At 40.4% G+C, this 18,556-nt stretch overlaps 2 protein-coding genes across 2 annotated transcripts; one reads left to right on the top strand and one right to left on the bottom strand.

Annotated features, from left to right (window-relative positions):
• Positions 1-242: 242 nt before the first annotated feature.
• On the bottom strand, positions 243-9,346 carry LOC116768294 (aminoacylase-1-like). Its single transcript, XM_032658973.2, has 9 exons — positions 9,174-9,346; positions 6,110-6,279; positions 5,778-5,949; positions 5,349-5,495; positions 1,699-1,769; positions 1,230-1,346; positions 956-1,051; positions 740-873; positions 243-617 (listed from the first exon to the last, which is right to left on the bottom strand). Exons 1-9 carry the CDS (start codon positions 9,259-9,261, stop codon positions 413-415), a joined length of 1,200 nt encoding a protein of 399 aa, XP_032514864.2. The 5' UTR covers positions 9,262-9,346; the 3' UTR covers positions 243-412.
• Positions 9,347-17,445: 8,099 nt separating this feature from the next.
• Positions 17,446-18,548, top strand: LOC116768666 (large ribosomal subunit protein uL4m). Its single transcript, XM_032659443.2, has 2 exons — positions 17,446-18,221; positions 18,298-18,548. Exons 1-2 carry the CDS (start codon positions 17,575-17,577, stop codon positions 18,506-18,508), a joined length of 858 nt encoding a protein of 285 aa, XP_032515334.2. The 5' UTR covers positions 17,446-17,574; the 3' UTR covers positions 18,509-18,548.
• The last annotated feature ends 8 nt before the right edge of the window (positions 18,549-18,556 follow it).

The following is an 18,556-nucleotide window of genomic DNA, read 5'->3' as shown; positions in this document are numbered from 1 at the left end:
TTATAACGTACTCTCTTTCTGAATTATTTCCGTTGTGACAAAGATATATTCTACTTTTATACCTACACTCCCCAAAATGAAACCATTATTTATGAGATGTCGGTGTTCAATAGCGTGTTCATATGTTAAAAAAAATGTGTTTGAAAAGGTTGTTATTTGTTTTATAAAATGCTTGACTCGACATTTTGTTAATTTTTGTTAGGTATACTGATTAAAATGTGTATGTTTAAGAAAAAAACAGGACATTTTTAAAATATATTTGTAACAGAGTTATAAAACTTGTGAGTATTCACATATATACTGTTAAAAGACAATGGTATACTATTAATAAAATCGATATTTTAAAATTAAAAAACAAATTATATTCATATTTTTGTATAGATTTCATTTTATATAACATTAGTTATATATTTTAAACATTAGCAATGGCTGGGATCAATTTGACGTAAATATCAATGCCTTTCAAGAAGATGTTAGCGTCCAGAAATTCATTATGATCATGCAAAAGTACTGGAGTGCGGTTCATGGGAGAAAATCCAATTGCAGGTATTCCAACCTTACGAACATACCGACTGTCTGTGCCACCGGGGAATATTCTTATATCTAATTTGAGATTCCTGCAAAATCAAACATACGTTAACCGCTAGTAAAATTAACTTGATATTTCTGAACGTAAAAATGTAATCTGGCGCCTAATTAAATTGAAATAAAGTGATATCTACAGTTTATTATCACTCACAACTCATCGGCCACGGATTTAAATGCAACCCAATAAATATTGCTGTCATCTGTCTTCGTGCACTCTACAGGAGAATTTTTTTGTTCAAATTCAAATGTCACACCCTCACCGGCTTCTTTACACCATTGTTTAATCTGTAATAAGAGATTATAATAATAAAAATATGATAAATAAATATTTTCTAAAAAGAAAATAATATGTGTTTTGGAAGCAGACCCTGTTCTCGAATTCTTCATGATCCACATGTATGGCAAGCCGACAGTCAAAGACGACTGTTAATTTTTCTGGTACCACATTCGATTGTACGCCACCCTTTAAAAAAAATTCATCATAATTATTTCACCGTATCTATTTTGTTTTTAATGGTGTATTTATATAATTATAAAATACTTACCAAATTACTGAAATTTTAGCAGCGAAAAGGCACAGAAGTAAATTTAAAAAAAATGCTATTCGGAATGATATAAATATAAAGGCAAATTATACTTACGAATACTTGTGTCAAATTTATGGTCGTTACATCACCGATTGTCAGTTTAGGATTGCTTTCCAAAATTTTCTTCTGTTCATCTCGTAAGTCCATGAACTTATTGATTATGTATCTCATCTACAAGTAGAATGACCAATCTTATTACAAAGATTAATGTTGTCTTATCGAAAAAACACAGATAAATCGTCAAGATTCTTATATAAATAAAATTGTAGTATTTGATTATGTTAATAAAATAAGCGTATTTTCAAAATTCATATGGATGGATAAAACGGATTCAAAATTGTTTTCTATCGTTTGTCACAAGTACCTAGATAACTGATGTTATTACATCTCAAAGAGAAAGAATACGTTACAAAGAGTAACTCGGGCTGATACTTTTTACTTATAAATATTACAAAATATATGTACTCCGCGTTGAAAATAAAGGACAAAGTAAGTTCTCAAATATGCATAAATATTTTATTACCTTTTCGCCAGCAGTGTTAGGTATGAGAAGAGATCCGTGACCTGGTTGACCGGTACAGATTACGTGGATTTCTGTAACATTTATATTTTAACATTGGACGTTTGTAAATTTATATTCATATATTTGTGACAAGTAAGTTTCAGATGAAATGCTACATCCAAACCGTACAATTTAATTAATATTACCAATTCATAAAACTCAGTTAACTGACTGTCCGTAGAAAACACTTGAAAAGAAAGATGAATTGTTTTAGCTTCCGTGTCTAAATTAGTTAGGTAATAGGTTAATTTTTAAATGAGTTTCAAAAGTTGGTTTATTTCTCATACTTAGCACTTACTATAAGTATTAATAATAACACTTAACTATCGAAGAATATAAAACTAAACCAGGTAATGAAATTCACTTTGAAAATTAAAGGCGAAATAAAAAAAAAAAAAGTTTAAGTATAAGTAAAGCGTGATCAAACTGTTTTTGATCCAATCCTATTGAGCTATTAAGTTATTAAAGATTAAATTTCATAAAGATTACGACTAATAGGTTTTACGAATGATGATAAATTATCAAGATAAATTAAAAGTTCTAAATCAACAGTTAATCTAATAAAGCGACATTAACAAAACGAGAAACAGGATCAAATGTCAGTAATATAAGCAGTTGCACGTATAATGTTTTGTCTTTCAATGCAAGTGCAAGTCTCATATGTCAAAGCAAAGATTTATACGGTAAAGTAAATAAGTAATCATTGTGCGCAATTTCAACATTTATATTTTACTAAAACAAATCATATTAGTAGATAATTTGATAATGATTTTCAGCTATTTCAGTTGATTAGATTCAATAGTTTAAATTAAGTCCTTTATAGACAATGTCGTGGTCGATAATTCCACCTCTTTCTTGTAAGTAATCAAAAATTCATTTCCAAATTTAATAAATACTGTCTTATTAACGATGTTTCGTATATCGTATATATCGTACATCGTACTTCTTTGTTTTTGTTGATAAAATTTTAATATTCACACAATAGTTTACTACAACAACAACGAATACCAACAAAGCACGAGTAACAAAGGCCGAGTAACTAGATAATCTTTCAGCTTACTGAGCGTATATAAAAAAAAAAAAACTACAAAAATAGTTCGTACATTTTTGTATAAATAAAAATATTAAACCAATTGGTAACGTGGTAAATATTTTCTCTCTTTTTTCTTCTATACAAAATTTATTATTTTATAACCTATTCAAATGATAACAGACTGAAGTTGAATTGAATGTCACGATAAACATGACTGAAAATATAATTAATACTTTATAACAATTTCACCTAAATAAAAATGGCTTAGCACATATTGCGGACATATTATACTAACGGAGGCAAACCAAAACGAAAAGAATCGATTGATTGAAATTAAACTATGTCTTTCGGATAAACTATGAGATTTTATTATTTTGTTTTTACATTTTCCCGAAGTTTCAATTACTTTTCAGTAAACGCTATCACGGGCAGACGAGATAAAAATGTTTTCAACAGAAACTTTCGACCCATTGATTGATTATAAAGTTTTTAGTGAAACTAAATTTTAGATTCAATTATCATGAAAAATGTTTTGGGTTTACTATTTTTTGTGATATAAAAAAATGTATGTTTAAGCCATTTTAAGTACTAATTTAATGAACGAATAGAATAAACAATTTTTACTTGTAGGTCTTAACACCTACAGGTAGGTATGTATTTACGACTGGCTTTCGCATTTCAGACGATAATAATCTATCTATAACCTCTAAGGTAAGTACTTTTAGTGGTTCTGAGCTCTTTAACTTATTTGTTGACAAGTTCAAATTATTTTATCCACCCACAAATCCTTAGGGAAGTTAAGAACATTTAAACTCGCTAAACACTTTTAGATGTTACATTAATAAGAAGAGTAAGTCTTAAATTTCAGAGCTATATCTAAAAATCAGTTTTATGTATATTCCTGTTCTTTTTTCAGAATTCATCAAACCTTTTCCATTTTTCCCATCCAAATTGAAAATGTTTTTTTGAGATGTCAATTCAGCTTTGAAATATTCTTACAAATAACAGTGAATTTTATATTTTTTAATAAATATAAAGTTTTAAGGGTAGGTATAGGAGTTTTCTTTGATGTATAATATATCTGGTATTCATAAGAATTCATTAATTTTGTAAAAAAAAAATTTGGTGTATTTTCTGGGAATACGAATAGAAAACCTTTGAGGAACTCTTTTGAACCAAAATTCTTTACAGAAATATAAAACCTTTGTTAACCGTGAATGTTATGAAAATATATACTATTTTATATTAAACAAACTGCTTAGTTTTGAAACTGGTAGCCACAATAATTCATCATATCAGCCTGTGATAATCATAGTTAAATATATTAAAATGGAATTGTTTATATTTTAATATATGTATTAACATATGATAAGAGAGAAACACATTTAAGAAGAAGGATTACTAATTAGCAGTTCCACTGTCTATGTCTATAATATTTTATTGGTTGCTTTATTGTGTGCTTATATCAATGAAAATCATTAATTTTTAAAATTGTAACTTGCTAACGATAATCGGTGCTCTAAAATGTTTCATCATCATCATCATCATCATCAGCCTATCGGAAGCCCACTGCTGAGCATAAGCCTCTTCTCGCATGGAGAAGGTTTGAGCATTAATCGCCACGCTTGCTCAAGACGGGTTGGCGATTTCAAACTTATAATTTGAAATTATAAGTCCAGGTTTCCTCACGATGTTTTCCTTCACCGTCCCGTCAGTGGCGTCTAAATACTGTTAGAAAGTACATATGACTATGAAAAATCACATTGGTACTTGCCAGGTTCGAACCCGCGTCCTCACGCATGAGAGGCGGTCCTTTAACCTCCAGGCCACCACGACATTCATTCATTCTATCCCAATAAAATATTTAGGTGCACTGAAGTTTTTAATTAATTAAAATAAACAAGTTGGAAGAAAAAGCGATAAGGAATATTATCAAAAAGAGTTCATAACATCTTCTTCTTTGAGAGTAGTTCTAGCGGAATTAAAGTCGGGAAATCACAAAAATAACAAAAAAAAGCAGTTTATCAGATACACTTTAAAGGTGCTCCAATAAGAGAATATCTACTAAATTTGATTTAGCTGTTATGGATATGATGAAAGAAAGTTTATTGTATTTCGTTATTATTAATAAGTTTAAAAGCTTACGAAAAGACGCCTTAAACAAGTCACAGAGAATACAAATGGAAAGATAAATAATCAAAAACAAAGCGTCTGACGTCCTGTATACATCAGGTACCAAAAAGTTTTTGTAATATAAACAGGTTAATAATACGTAGTGATTTATCAATTGTTATTTTTATTAGTTAAACTGCATAATTAAAATTATATAGCAAACATGGCTACGAGACACTGAATAAAAACGTAACCAAGAAAGCGGCTAAGATGACATTGAATTCCTCAAAATTAATGTAATTTTCAGGTTACTTATTGTTACGTGCGTCGTAAGCATGTAACGGTAATAAGTTATGCTGAAATGGAAAAAGGCTCCAATTTTTTAAACATAATATAAAAATAAAAAGCTGTGGTGACGCTTGGGTTAATTAAAAGGTATTTATATTATCATCAAATGTCTACTTACGCCAAATATTTCTTTCGCCATTGAACACAATGAATTCCTCGTCCGGATTTGCCATGCCTTCGTCCAAAGCGAAGCCTACGTTTAAAGCCTTAAAAGAATCCGTGTGGACGAATATCTTCATGCCATCGTGACCACCGATCTCTTCGTCTTTTAAAAATTAAATGATTATTGTGATTGTATAAATAATGTTGAAATTTTTTTACTATTAAAATGTCTAAATAAAGCTAATCTAAGCAGTTATGATATAAGGAAAAACAATTTTTTTTCATACGAATAAAGAATAGGGTACACACAACATACACAAACAAATAATAATAAGTTATTGTCCGTGTATCTTCTAAAAGACAGTAGCCGCAAAATATGTTAAGTATTTGAATACGTAATATATTTTTGAAGAGTGTTCTTATTATTAAACGTAACAACGTTCACCTGGGACAAAGGAAACATGTAGCGTCCTTTTTAGCTGAATCCCTGAAGACTTCAATTTTCTTATAGCCTCTAGGTACTGGATACCAACACATTTCATATCCTGCGAGCCACGAGCAAAGATTTTTCCATGCTCATCTATGTGCCCACTGAATGGTGGATAAGTCCAGCTTTCCTACAAATATTCAAATTCACAAATTGATAACTTAAATTTTTAATAAAAATAGAAAGACAGTACATTTAACATAGTTTTAGCAATCATAGTATTATAAAGATGAATTTTATAACATAAACTCAATAACAATAACCAGATAATTAAAAAAATGTTGATTTACCTCAAAGACTGGAACAACGTCCATGTGTGAGTTAAGTAAAATCGATGGAAGGCTGGGATCCGAGCCCAGCCAGGTTAGGATTACGATCGGCTTAGTTGGTACTAGCTCATACACCTTAAAGCTTAAGCCTATTTCCGTGCTCTGTCTTTTCAAAAAATTTACGCATCCATCTAAAATTATTCAATTTCCATTTTGTTAGACATTTAAACCTCAAACTAATAAACACATATTGTACTTTTTTTTTATAAATATATTTATATATCGGCCCTATCAACACCAAAGATGGATGCATCATAACAATAACTTGTGGCTGTCATAAATTATTATAAAAACTTATTGTATTGATAATTATTGTTATAAGTAAAACGAAATCAAAGACTGTTTAAAAGGAGATAAGAACAATGTTTGAATTTTTGTCTAAATACGACGTTTGGACGAGCTACAGAACGCTCCGATTATTGCGGCCCGTTGAAGAATGTGAATAAAGAACCCTCAAGAAATGCAAGGATATTTAGAATAATTGAAGTTTCATTTTGAAATATCATGGAACGCACTGAAAGTGGCATTAGTGACGTCAGCCATACTGGCGTGTCTCTCTTTAAAAACAACGAATATGTATTAAATCTATATGTATTGAGACGTGAAAATGTTTTGTTAAAATATTTTGTAGTGACTTAATAACGATATACACATGTATTACATAAATCTTAATACATACGTATAGATTCGAAAACGTATATATCATCTACTAAATTGTTTATTAAAACATCAAACACGGTTTGATGGTTCCTTGTATTAGTTTTTTACAATGTGTCAACTAAAACTACTACTTACTAGTTCTTTCTAGTTCAATTTTAAAATATTATTTATAAACGAACGTCTCCATGTTGTTATCTCTGCTTTTGTATTTATTTTAAAAAAGGTCCACTTATTGCTTATCTTCCCCTGTCCATTACTGGTTATGTTTAGTACATGATAGAACTCCTTGTTATTCAATTGAAATAATTGAGATCGCTTAAACCGAGGGCATATCACAATAAACGATTCCAGTGCGAATGAAGAAATAGCATTATAAAAATAATCACATTGCTTAGAAATCTATGATCTATATACATAAGCCTTAAGAGCGACAATTGAGTAGTAGTTATATACGATATAATTTCCTCGTTTTAATTATTTGATTCCTAATAGAGGAATCTAAGGTATGTAGGCTACTTCTAGCTGATATCAACTATGCTGCTAGTGAAATATCACACAATTACCTATTTTTTAACAGAAACTTTCTACTAAAACCGCTATATAATAAGAATTAATTTCAATTTGTAGAACATATTCAGGCAGACAGATCCCAATGAGTTATGATGATAGCATTGAGTTCATGAATTTCAACTATAATCTAACGTATTTCCCTCCAGCAAAGTCAAGTTTATGACAAAAAAAAAATATTGTAACCAGCTTCAATGGTATTTGTAAACATTGTTTTATTTTCTTAATATATATATTTAACAAGAATCTAACTAGAATAAAGACACCTGTATGCATTATAATGTAAACGTGGGTTATTCACGAAGATGGTTAAGCGCTTTGTAGGTTGGATGACCATGCGAACCTGGGCTAAATATACGGTAAAATATGGGTTTTTTAAATCTTTATAACGTGAGACTATCCTGCTTTTTTTAAAGAGAGATTAAATGAAAATAAATATTATATATATGTAATACGTATGTTCCTGTAACTTTTATAACATCAAAGATAAACAAGTAGAGTTTGGGATTGAATAGCAAGATGACTTGGTGCCTGGAATACTAAAACGGAGCGGTCAACAGAAATTGAGGGCTTCCTGCAGATGCTAACCTAGAGTCGCTCACGCTGAGGTATGTGCAAAATAATAAGCGGAAATAACTTATGTATTTGACTAGTATTTGCCGGTAGTAGGGTCACTTCACTCTTCAGCATCCGCATTTAGGCTATGATATAGAGCTGATTTTATGTGGGTAGTTGTTTTCTTTTGGTTTTTGTTGAAGCTACAAATGGATGCATCAATCGCGATCGGCTTCGATCTCACTCTCACAATAGTGTCGTTGTATGGGTAATTTATTTTAATTGTCTGATGGAAAAAAACAAAAACAATCGTAACTGAGTCAGTGCTACGTTATTCGCCAATATTTTAATGGAGTAACTATCCTACTGTATTAAATATACCATTGACGAAGTGTTTGAACTCTCTTTCTAAAGATTTAGGAGTATCATTAGACTCTCCGAGTTCAAAGTACCCCTTAAATACTAAGGAAAGCCACCGTTTTAGTAGATGTGCGCTTCGGCGTATTATTTTATAAGAATTACTTGATCTTCGACGAGGTTGGTGAGGAATTTCCCCATAAATAGTTCTCTAGGTTTTAATTTAATTTAAGTACATATCATGGTAAATATTAAGATAAAACTTTAGTTTGTTGAATTAAGTAAAATTTACAATTGATAAGATAACATTTATTTTCAACATAAGTAATCTAAGAACGCCATTCATAACAACACGTAATACTGTATAATGTATTCAGAATAATACCTAAAATAAATCTTGAGATTGATTTGTAACATATAGAATTTTTGCTTTTTTATTATTATAATTCAAAGTTGATGTAAACGAATTAATCTACCATGAAATAAAAAAATAATTAAAGTCTGAAATAAAGCGATATGATGTACATGTGTGTAATGTGTAAAGAACATACAAAACCTCTTTAATAACACAAACAAAACATCATGTCTTCTTGTTATTGCAGTAACAACCACGATTCTCCTAAATTTAACTTGTTTAAAGAAAGTCCGGAGTTTATTGGCCCTCAGAGAATGTCTCTTGATACAATTTACAAAACAAAGTTAGTTTGTAATTGGCGCTATACTTTTCAACCTTTTTTTTTAAATTATACGTTAGAAGTAAAGAGTTGGTACGAGCTATTAGCATTCCTCGTCTCTTCGAGTTTGTTCACGATGCATAATAATAACCTTCTCATTCATTCTTATTATAACCTAATATGAAGTCAGAGAAATGTAATTAAATACTCACCATAATTAACATTTGGCTGCACGCTCGGTATTTGTAAATATTCTACAAAGTTTTTTATAGAACTATTATTTTTGCAGTCAAGTGCCATATTTTTTTTTACGATAGAATAAAACAGGTTAATTTATCCGTATGCCTCTCACAACTCACAATACGAGACTGCGACTCGTGACTCAAAATACGTTTACTATGATAACCCGCTTCAACAATAACAGTTGATAAATTTTATGTTAATGTTGTGTTTGATCAGTTGCACGTATCAATTTTCGGCACTGTATTAACTAGCTTTATTCCAATCTAACGTAATTCACTTTACGAATTAATTAAACTATTTTTGATAAAAAATAATATTTTAGTAAAAGCGTAACAAGATTTACCTTTTCATATTTCTCATACTACTTAATAATATTACTTTTTCAATTAGTAGTTTATATTTTATTCATTTTTATGAACGACGTTTTCAATATTTTTATTCGCACTTTTAATATTTTTTATGCTCTTTAGCGGTCTGATATCTGAATAAATTATACATTGCTTGTCAATGAATAAATTAAAGATACTTCTTTTTTTATTTTGTGAATTGATATAAATTCATCATCATCATCATCATCATCAGGCTGAGCTTAAGCGCTACCGTTGCCCGTGAAGTGCCACCCCACAATATGTGTTGCTATCTTTGTTCATGTACGAAGAAACTGTCTAAACGTCTTGCATTACCACATCTGATCTAGTCCCTTTTTTTTTTTTTTTTTTTGATGACGCAGGGAAACTCTTTTTACGAGCCGTCTCACCGGCCTTGGTGGGGCCGGAGAGGATGTGTGAGACTCGACCTGGGCAGGTCCCTACTCACTAAAACCGCTGCGAAAGCCATCGGCCGCTATGTTGGTGCACCCCGGATCTGTCAGCGACAGGGCACACCAGCGACTGGCCGGTCCTGGCAAAGACCGGACTTACTCCCTCGGAGAAAGGGGGCGATCCCGGCAATTAGGACCGCCCCGACGACGCCGGGCTTTCACAGGAGCCGGGTTACCAGCCCGACCCCAGCCCGGGGCGCAGGGGCGCTATTGGAGGAGGCGTTGATATCGCCCCCGGCGCGCCCCCGTCCGTCGTCTGCGGAGGGAGGGTGCATCAGCCGCAACCTCCCGTTCCCGCTCAGATGCCTCCTTCGTGGACATGACCGTCTCACAGAAGGAGGACACCGCCATCCAGGACCTGTCACTCTCGAGCATCTTCTCCGCGACACTCGAAAGCGACAAGTCCACTCCGCCGAGTGCCGCCACAAGGTCTTGGCGCTGTGCAGCCCATCTCGGGCACATCTCGAGGGTGTGCTGGGCTGAGTCCACCGCAGCGCCGCACTCATGGCAGCCTCCTTCCGGCTCTCTCCTGGCCACCCGACACAAGTAGTCACCGAAGCAGCCGTGCCCGGTGAAAACCTGCGTCAGACGGAAAGTGAGAGGCTTGCGTTTCCGCCTCATCCAACGCTCTAGGACCGGACGGAGCGCAGCCGTTGTACGTTTACCGTACGGCTGGCCCGCCAGGTCCTCCCCCCACTCCCGCATAAGGCGCGACTCCCCCTGCCGGCGAACCGCCCGGATCTCCTCTGTCGAAGGGTTCTCTCCGAGAGCCCTCCTACCCGAGACGTAAGAGAACACCTCGGCGAGAACCGACGCCACAAGATCCCAAGGCGGATCGCCGGCAAGAGCCGTCGCTGCGGCCCAGGAGACCGTACGGTACCCCCTAACCACCCTCACCGCGGGCGCCCTTTGCGCCGAGCGCAGAAGGGCCTTGACCCCGCGGCTCATCGGGAGCACCGTACAGCCCAAACGGGAGCACCGTACGTGGCTATACTCCGACAGACCCCAGAGTATAGCCGCCTGCAAGCTGCGCTGGGACCTCCGAGGTTCGGGAGGAATTTCCCCAGCGCACCTGCCGTCCTCATGACCTTCGGCACCAACTCTCTGAAATGGGGCACGAAGGTCCACCCTCCGTCAAGGGTGAGCCCCAGATATTTCATGGTAGGGCTCACCCTGACCCTCCCTCCTCCTATGAGGAGGGTGGCACCCGACGGGGGTCCTTTCCGCCCAGTCCCGCGGAAGAGGAGGGCTTCGGTCTTGTCGATTCTGACCCGAAGCCCCAACCTCTCTATGCGGCTGACCACGAGAGCAGTTCCGACCTCGGCCAGCCGCGCCGCCTCCTTGTAGCTCCGTCCCCGGGATAAGACGAGGGTGTCATCAGCGTAGCATATGACACCCATCCCGGGGAGGAGGCGGCTCCGCAGGACCCAGTCATACCCGACGTTCCACAGGACAGGTCCCAATACCGAACCCTGTGGAACGCCGTTGTCGACTGTCCACCACTCTATGGACCCCCTCCAGTTCTCGACTGCCACCCTCCTCTGGGAGAGGTAGCTGCCTAACAGCCTCCTCAGATACAGGGGCACTCCGAAGTATACGAGTGCCGCCTGTATCGCGCTGTGTGGGAGGCTGTTGAAGGCGTTGGCGATGTCCAACGACACCGCCAACACTACCTCTCCTCTGCGTTCCGCCTCTTCCGTCACCGCCCTCAGGCGTTTGAGGGCATCAACGGTCGACCGGTGGGCTCGGAACCCGAACTGGGACTCTGAAAGTCCCGGTCCCGAGCCTTCCTCCAGGTGCCGAACGAGACGGGTGGCTATAATCTTCTCAAAAGCCTTCTCCGCCTCGTTCAGCACAACCACCGGTCGCACCGCCGAAGCCGAGTCCGGAGGCCGGCTGCCTTTCGGAAGTAGGCATAGCCGGCCTTCCTTCCAGGCCCTCGGGAACTGCTCGGACCTCAGACAGAGGTCGAACAGTTCCCTGAGGGCTCCTCCGAGGTGCACCAGGGAGAGGGCCAGAACCCTCCCGTGCACCCCGTCCGGACCCGGTGCGCTCTTCTTACTCTGGAGGCGAGCCAGAATCGCCTCCATTTCAGCCTCCGTGACGGTGGGCGGAACGCGGTCGCCCTCTTCCAGCGTCTGCCGAGCCATTCTGGGGGGAGTGAATCCCGCCGGGGCGTCGGGGAAGAGTTCCCCGACGATCCCCCTCAGAACAGCTGGCTGGAGCACCTCCGTGATGGGGGCCGACTGGGCGCAGATTTTGTTCCGCGCCCGCTTGTACGGTCGGCCCCAGGGGTCTCGATCGAGCCCCTCCACCAGCTCCAGCCAGGCTGCCTCTTTGGCTCGGCAGATGGCCTGCTGCAGGATCAACTTTTTCGCCACGTAGACCCTGTACAGCCGGCCATCACGCTCCTCGTCCTGGGGGCGGCGTCGCCTGCTCCGGATATATGCCCTCCTGGCCCCGTTGCAGGCGACCCGGAGGTCGGAAATGTGGTCCGACCACCAGTACACCGCACCCCGCGGGGGTGGACGTCCAACGAGGGGCATCGCCGCTCTGCAGATGTTATGGAGAACGTCCCCAAAGCGACTAGCCCCCTCGTCCACCCCCAACTCTTCACTCCCCGGGAGACTCCAGCGGCCGACAACGGCCGCTTCCTCAGCCAGTTCCCGGTTGAGCCTTGACAGGGCCCAACGCGGGAACCGACTTCTCTCCCGGGACGACGAGGTACTCGACGCTGGACTCCGGCGACCGGCAGGAGTGGCAGACACTTCGAACCGTATGTAGCGGTGGTCCGAAAGCGTCTCCACTCCTGCCTCAACCCTCCATCCCTCCACTCTGCGTGCGATGGTCGGAGTGGCGAACGAGACGTCCAACACTGAACCTCCCAACCGTCGCACGCACGTCTGGACTGTCCCCGTGTTGAGTAGGGACAGCCCGGCAGTTAGCGCCCATTCCTCCAGCTCCCTCCCTCTGGGTGTTGTGAGGGGATTTCCCCACGCCGTGGACTTGGCGTTGAGGTCCCCCATCACAACCACCTGTAGAGGCGCTAACTGCCCTACCACCGGCCCGAGAGAGTCGAGAAATCTCTCAAAGGCCGGCAGGTCGCGGTTCGGAGAGAAATATACCCCGACTATGGCAATCTCCCCCCGAACCGCCGCCACATACCCGTGGCCCCTCGCCTTGACTGCGAGGGGGGGCACGGCGCCCGGCCGCGTGACGATCGCCACGGAGCCGCCCCTGTCTCCCGCCCAATGAGGTAGGGCAGGGACATAGTACGGCTCCGCTATGACCGCCACGTCAACGGCCCACTCCACCATGGACTGCAGGAAGAGATCCTGAGCCCCGGCGGAGTGGTTCCCGTTGGCCTGCAGGAAACTGAAATGTCCAGCCATTATTCGGACATTTCAGCTCCCGACGCCCGCCTCGAAACCCCCGCCCTTTGTGGCTGGGCCGGGAGTTTCCCACGGGTGGATGGGGGGCGGCACGAATGACCCCCCATAACATGGTCCGCCGGCTTGCTCGCGTCAGCGCACACAGCGCAGCGCGGTGACGCGGAGCACTGGGCGGACTTGTGGCCCTCCTTGCCGCAGCGGTAGCACAAACCGCTGCGGTCTTTTGGACTGGGGCACGCGGCCGCGACGTGCCCCGTTCCCAAGCACTTGAAGCAGTGCTTGGGTCGTGCCTCCATGTGTGAGAGCCGCACCTGGCTCCACCCGACTGACAGGCTGCCCAGCTGCAGCAGCTTTTTAGCCGCCGCAGCCGGCACCTCCACCAGGGCGGAGCCTGTGCCGCGAGGCCCAGGTCGCACGCTACGAACCCTGATCTGGGCCTCGGTGCAGCCCCCCTCCTGCACGACCGCGGCTATCAGCCGGTCCGCGGTCGTCGCGTCGTTGAGGCCCGTTACTCTTACGTCCGTGAATTTCACGGGCCTCGACACCTCCGCCTCCTCCGCCAGCACAGACTTCAGCTAAGCGGCCAAAGCGTCGGCTTTGTCCGCGCTGGCTGAGCCGGGCACCTCGATGATACGGGCCCCTGTTGCCGATGAACGGATTTTCAGGGGCCCGATACCCAGCTCCTTCGTATTTACCTCCCTCTCGGCCCTTAAGAGGACCGACAAGTAGGTCGCCCCCTTAGCCGCTGCTTCAGGCCGTAACTTCAACATTACGGCCTGTGAGCGTGGGAGCGCCACTTTCTTGGGGCCCTCCTTAGGGCCCGCCTTCTTTTTTGGTTGTGGCGCCGGTGTTTTGGGTACCGGCACCACTTCCTTCTTTTTGGGGGCCTTGCGGCGGACCACCTCCGTCCACCCCGCCGCAACGGCCCCGGCCCCGGCAGTTATCGCCTCAGCCCTTCCACCGGAGGTGGATGGACCGAAGGCGGTCCAGGCAACCTCCTTCCCCCCCTTTGATTTCTTGGCCTTCCCCTTGGAGGGCGCAGGGAGGGAAGGGAAATCATCCTCTGACACTAATATTACCGGTGCCGATGACGCCGGTAAAGGGGCTGAGGATTTGGCCCCTCTTTGTATGGCCGCCTGGCGGATCGCCGCTCTGGCAGCCACGGCGACGGCCGAGTTATCTCCCGCCAGGGGAGGGCGGGCGACCTCTTCCCGCCTAAGCCGGGACTCCAACGCGGTCAGCCGTCCATCCACCAGGTTGCCCACCAACCTGGCGATGTTTGCTTCAAGCGCCTGAAGCTGGTCCTGGCCGACCGGCCCACCTGCCTTAACCGCCGCCGCCCTCTCCCTCATCATCTCCTCGTATTGGAGACGGTGAGCGCGTACCTCTTCTTTGAGACCCGCGTTCTCCCTCTGGAGCCGACCAATGTGTGCTCTGAGGCGGTGGGTCTCTTCAGCCTCGGTCCGCGATACGAGCGCATCCAGGGACTCCCTCAGGAAGGCAGAGGCCTTCATAATTCGGGACGAGTAGCCCCCTTTGAGGTTTCTACTCTTTCCCACCAACTCTTTGATAAGGTCGAGGCTTTTCTCGGCCTCGACCTTTATCGCCTCCGCCCCCATTGCTTGCAGGTCCAACGGGACCTCCCTCCCCTTCCCCTTCGCCTTCCCACCCCCGTCACTCTCCTTTCGGAGCCTCTTTTCGAGGCAGGAGTCGAAGGCAGCCTCCGACTCCTCCTCCTTCCTTTCCCTTAAAAATTTGCGGGCTCTCGCCAGCGTACGGCCGCGGCCCCGCCTTCCCGACACTACCGGACCCCGAAACATCCCACCCCCGGTCTCGGTGTCGGAACCAGATACGTCCGAGAACAGCCGTTTGGCTCCTAACACCGATTCCGGGCGCGATGACATTGAGTCATCCGCAAACACACTCTCCTTCATCTCCTTACCCGGTATTTCCCCCCGGGAACCCCCCCCACCATCATACTCTCTCTCACTCATCATCTCAACCACACTCACAACAACTTCTAACAAACAAGAAAGCAAACGAAAAGCAGAAACGAAAAGCCCTGAGGTCTCATCTGATCTAGTCCCTAAAGAAACGTCGAGAGAAAGAGATCATTCTACATTTCTCCAAAAAGATCTGCAACAGTGAAAACGGAATGATGGTGGAATAAATCCAATTCATTAAAGAAGAGTGCAATAGTTAAGGACTAGGGTACTATGTCGTATACTTCTTTACGATTATGTTACTTACGTTTTTTTACAAAATAACGTCTACCTCCCTCAGAACAATGTCGAGGAAAGAGAAATATGGTCCAAAGTGCCACTGGCTCTCTAAGTAATGGAAAAACCCTAGTCAAACCTAAACTTAGCGTAGCAGAGAAACTAAAGAGGAATCTAGGGTCCACTCCTCGGACAGTTGGTAGATACCTCGCGCCTAGGATACGGTGTTAAGTCTTGTCTTACTCTGAAGCTCTAGTTTCTAAGAAGTTATGTGAGCTTTGTTTTCTAAATGGTTCGAAAACTAAAACTATTTCGGTATATCAACCCCTAAGTCCCCGAGTTAGAGAGAGTAGAACAATATACTAGTAATTTCTGTTATTCACAAAATTATGTGTTCTGCTGTAAATATCAAGTCTTGTTTGAATCATCAATTTAATCATTATATAATAAATGTTAAAAACACAATATTAATAGCTAGGGTACCACAAAGAAATATGTTACTCGAATTATTCTTCATGGCTCTGAATAAAAATATGTGTATATTTTTTAACTATATAATCATTTTATTATTTTACTTTGCGTTTCATATAAATTGCTTCAATAATTCGCTTGCATTTTAAGAAAGAGGTTACTAAGTACGCAATAACAAACATTGTCAATCCTATTTTGGAGCATTTAAAGTGACATAGTGTGTCAAGTGAATTTTATCAAATCATAACAACCCTAGTAATATAAAGCTGATGAGTTTGTTGTTTTGAATTTCAGTATCGTAATTAGCTATTCTAACTTCTAAGGATAATAACTGGTTTCGGAATATTGTTTTAAATTAATATTTTATTTTAATTTCATTAACATAGCCAGTTTACAAAGGAAGGTCATAGCGATAGCTACAACGTAATACATATTTATCAAGAAACAAATAAGTAAGAAATATTACAAAATCAATTAAAAATATTGTATAAAAACTTAAACAAAAGTTTATCTTTTACCTAAGCTTAAATATTTTAACTTGTAATAACGTAATGTCCCGTAAAGAGTTCCTTAGCGTACGTTTACAATTATTTTCAATTTCTAAAGCTCAACGATCATTTTGAACTAATAAAGCCATACAGTCTGTGTACGAATATAAAAAAACAGCAAGCAACATTCGTATTTCAACAAAATTTCCTTTATTTTGTCTTAAGTAAGGAAACCTTTGAGATATATTTTATGTTGTTTTTTAATTATGATGATAAGTTACTATGGTTATAAAAGTGAGTTAAGTAAGTAGTTTTGTTAACCAAAAAAATTATATTAGTATAAGGACTTACCTTAAACTTATTAAACTGAACTGGAGAAGTCACCTCGGAAAAGGAAAAGAAAGTTCTTATATTACCTTTCAGCAATGTTATAGAATGATGGGATAAACAAAAAAATCACCGTATGTAATAGCTTTAAAACTGTTTTATCGAAGACGAGGATCAATCCGACTTATTTTAGATTAGTTAATAACAGTGGTGTTATTCTGTTCTTTGTTGAACAACGTTGGAAGTAAACTTTGTACTACTCATGAATTGAAACATTAGTTATCCAGTTTGTTAAAAAATATGGTGATGAATTTTGAACTAAATATTTTAATTTACAAGCTATTTTTTTATGTTAACAATTCAAAAACGTTTTCAAGTTGTTACCAAAATTTTTTAAAGGATCTAGAATCTATATATTTTATTATTAGTACTGTGATTGTTATAACTTCAGTTACTAACACGTTTTTTATTTGTGGCAATTATGTATCGCTGCAAATAAAATATACTCAGAAGACAGTTCTGTGTACTGTACTTTGACATTGACGTTTTCAAATAAAAGTGTTTCTCAAGTCTCAAAATAATTACTTTTTAGGTTATATTGGTAGAGAAAGTATAAGAATTATTGCAAAACATAAGGAAAATTCGTATTTAAGATGAGTTCAGCGTTAATAAACGCTATTAAAAGGCTAAACATATCTGTCCTTCCTCAAATACGTTTCTGCTCAATAACAGCTAATTCAAGTTCCGCTATAAACGTTATTAATAACGAAGTTTCTGTCACCAAGAAAGAATGGAAGTTTCCACCATCGTATACAAAACCACGTGAAGTTTGGATTGAAAATTTGGATACAATTGAAGAAAAAAAAGTAGGTTTATTTGAGCTTCATCCTTTAGTATACGCTGCAGCTCCCCGTATAGATATAATCCATAAAAATGTTATTTGGCAAAGAAAGTATCGCTGGGTATCATGGGCCCACACTAAAACGCGGGCTGAAGTTAGGGGTGGAGGTAAAAAACCATGGCCCCAAAAGGGTCTGGGTCGAGCCCGGCATGGGTCTATTAGGTCACCACTATGGCGTGGAGGTGGTATCGCACATGGACCACGTTCTGGAAAAACTCACTTTTATATGTTAGATATATACTCAAGACTCCATGGCCTGACTTCAACATTATCAGCAAAGTTTGCCCAAGATGATCTCCATGTTGTGAGAGATTTGGAACTACCTACTGATGAATCGGAATACCTCATTGAACTCATTGAGAAAAGAAATTGGGGTCCTTCAGTATTGCTTGTTGATGAGTATGTTTTAAGAATAATTAATTATATTCTATCACAAAATCAATTTTAATAAACTTTTTCATGTTTTATTTTGCAGCACTGACTATGCTCCTCGGAACATAACAGTTGCAACAGACAGTTTACAGTATGTAAACATCATGCCTGTATATGGACTCAATGTTTATTCTATGCTAAAGCACGATACTCTTGTTTTAACTCAGGCAGCTGCAGAAAAAATTGAAGAGAGAATTCTACATCACTTGAATTCTACTAAAGGTGTTAGCAAATTTAAATTAAGTCAAGTTTAATAGGAACCATTATGGAATAAAATAGATGTCAGTAATAAAACCACTGTA

The sequence above is a fragment of the Danaus plexippus genome, chromosome 4, assembly GCF_018135715.1.
Source record: "Danaus plexippus chromosome 4, MEX_DaPlex, whole genome shotgun sequence".
Taxonomy (NCBI): domain Eukaryota; kingdom Metazoa; phylum Arthropoda; class Insecta; order Lepidoptera; family Nymphalidae; genus Danaus; species Danaus plexippus.
The sequence above is the reverse complement of the archived record's forward strand: the minus strand, read 5'-3'. Positions and strand labels throughout refer to the sequence as shown.

Bases quoted from the DNA above. Each gene is read 5' to 3' on its own strand.
- LOC116768294 (XM_032658973.2), bottom strand. From the start codon at position 9,261: ATGGCACTTGACTGCAAAAATAATAGTTCTATAAAAAACTTTGTAGAA. The intron at 1,770-5,348 runs GTAAGTAGACAT...TAAATGTTACAG, and splicing joins TGGCGAAAGAAATATTTGGC to AAATCCACGTAATCTGTACC. The intron at 1,052-1,229 runs GTAAGTATAATT...TTTTTTTTAAAG, and splicing joins TAAATTTGACACAAGTATTC to GGTGGCGTACAATCGAATGT.
- LOC116768666 (XM_032659443.2), top strand. From the start codon at position 17,575: ATGAGTTCAGCGTTAATAAACGCTATTAAAAGGCTAAACATATCTGTC. The intron at 18,222-18,297 runs GTATGTTTTAAG...TTTATTTTGCAG, and splicing joins TCAGTATTGCTTGTTGATGA to CACTGACTATGCTCCTCGGA.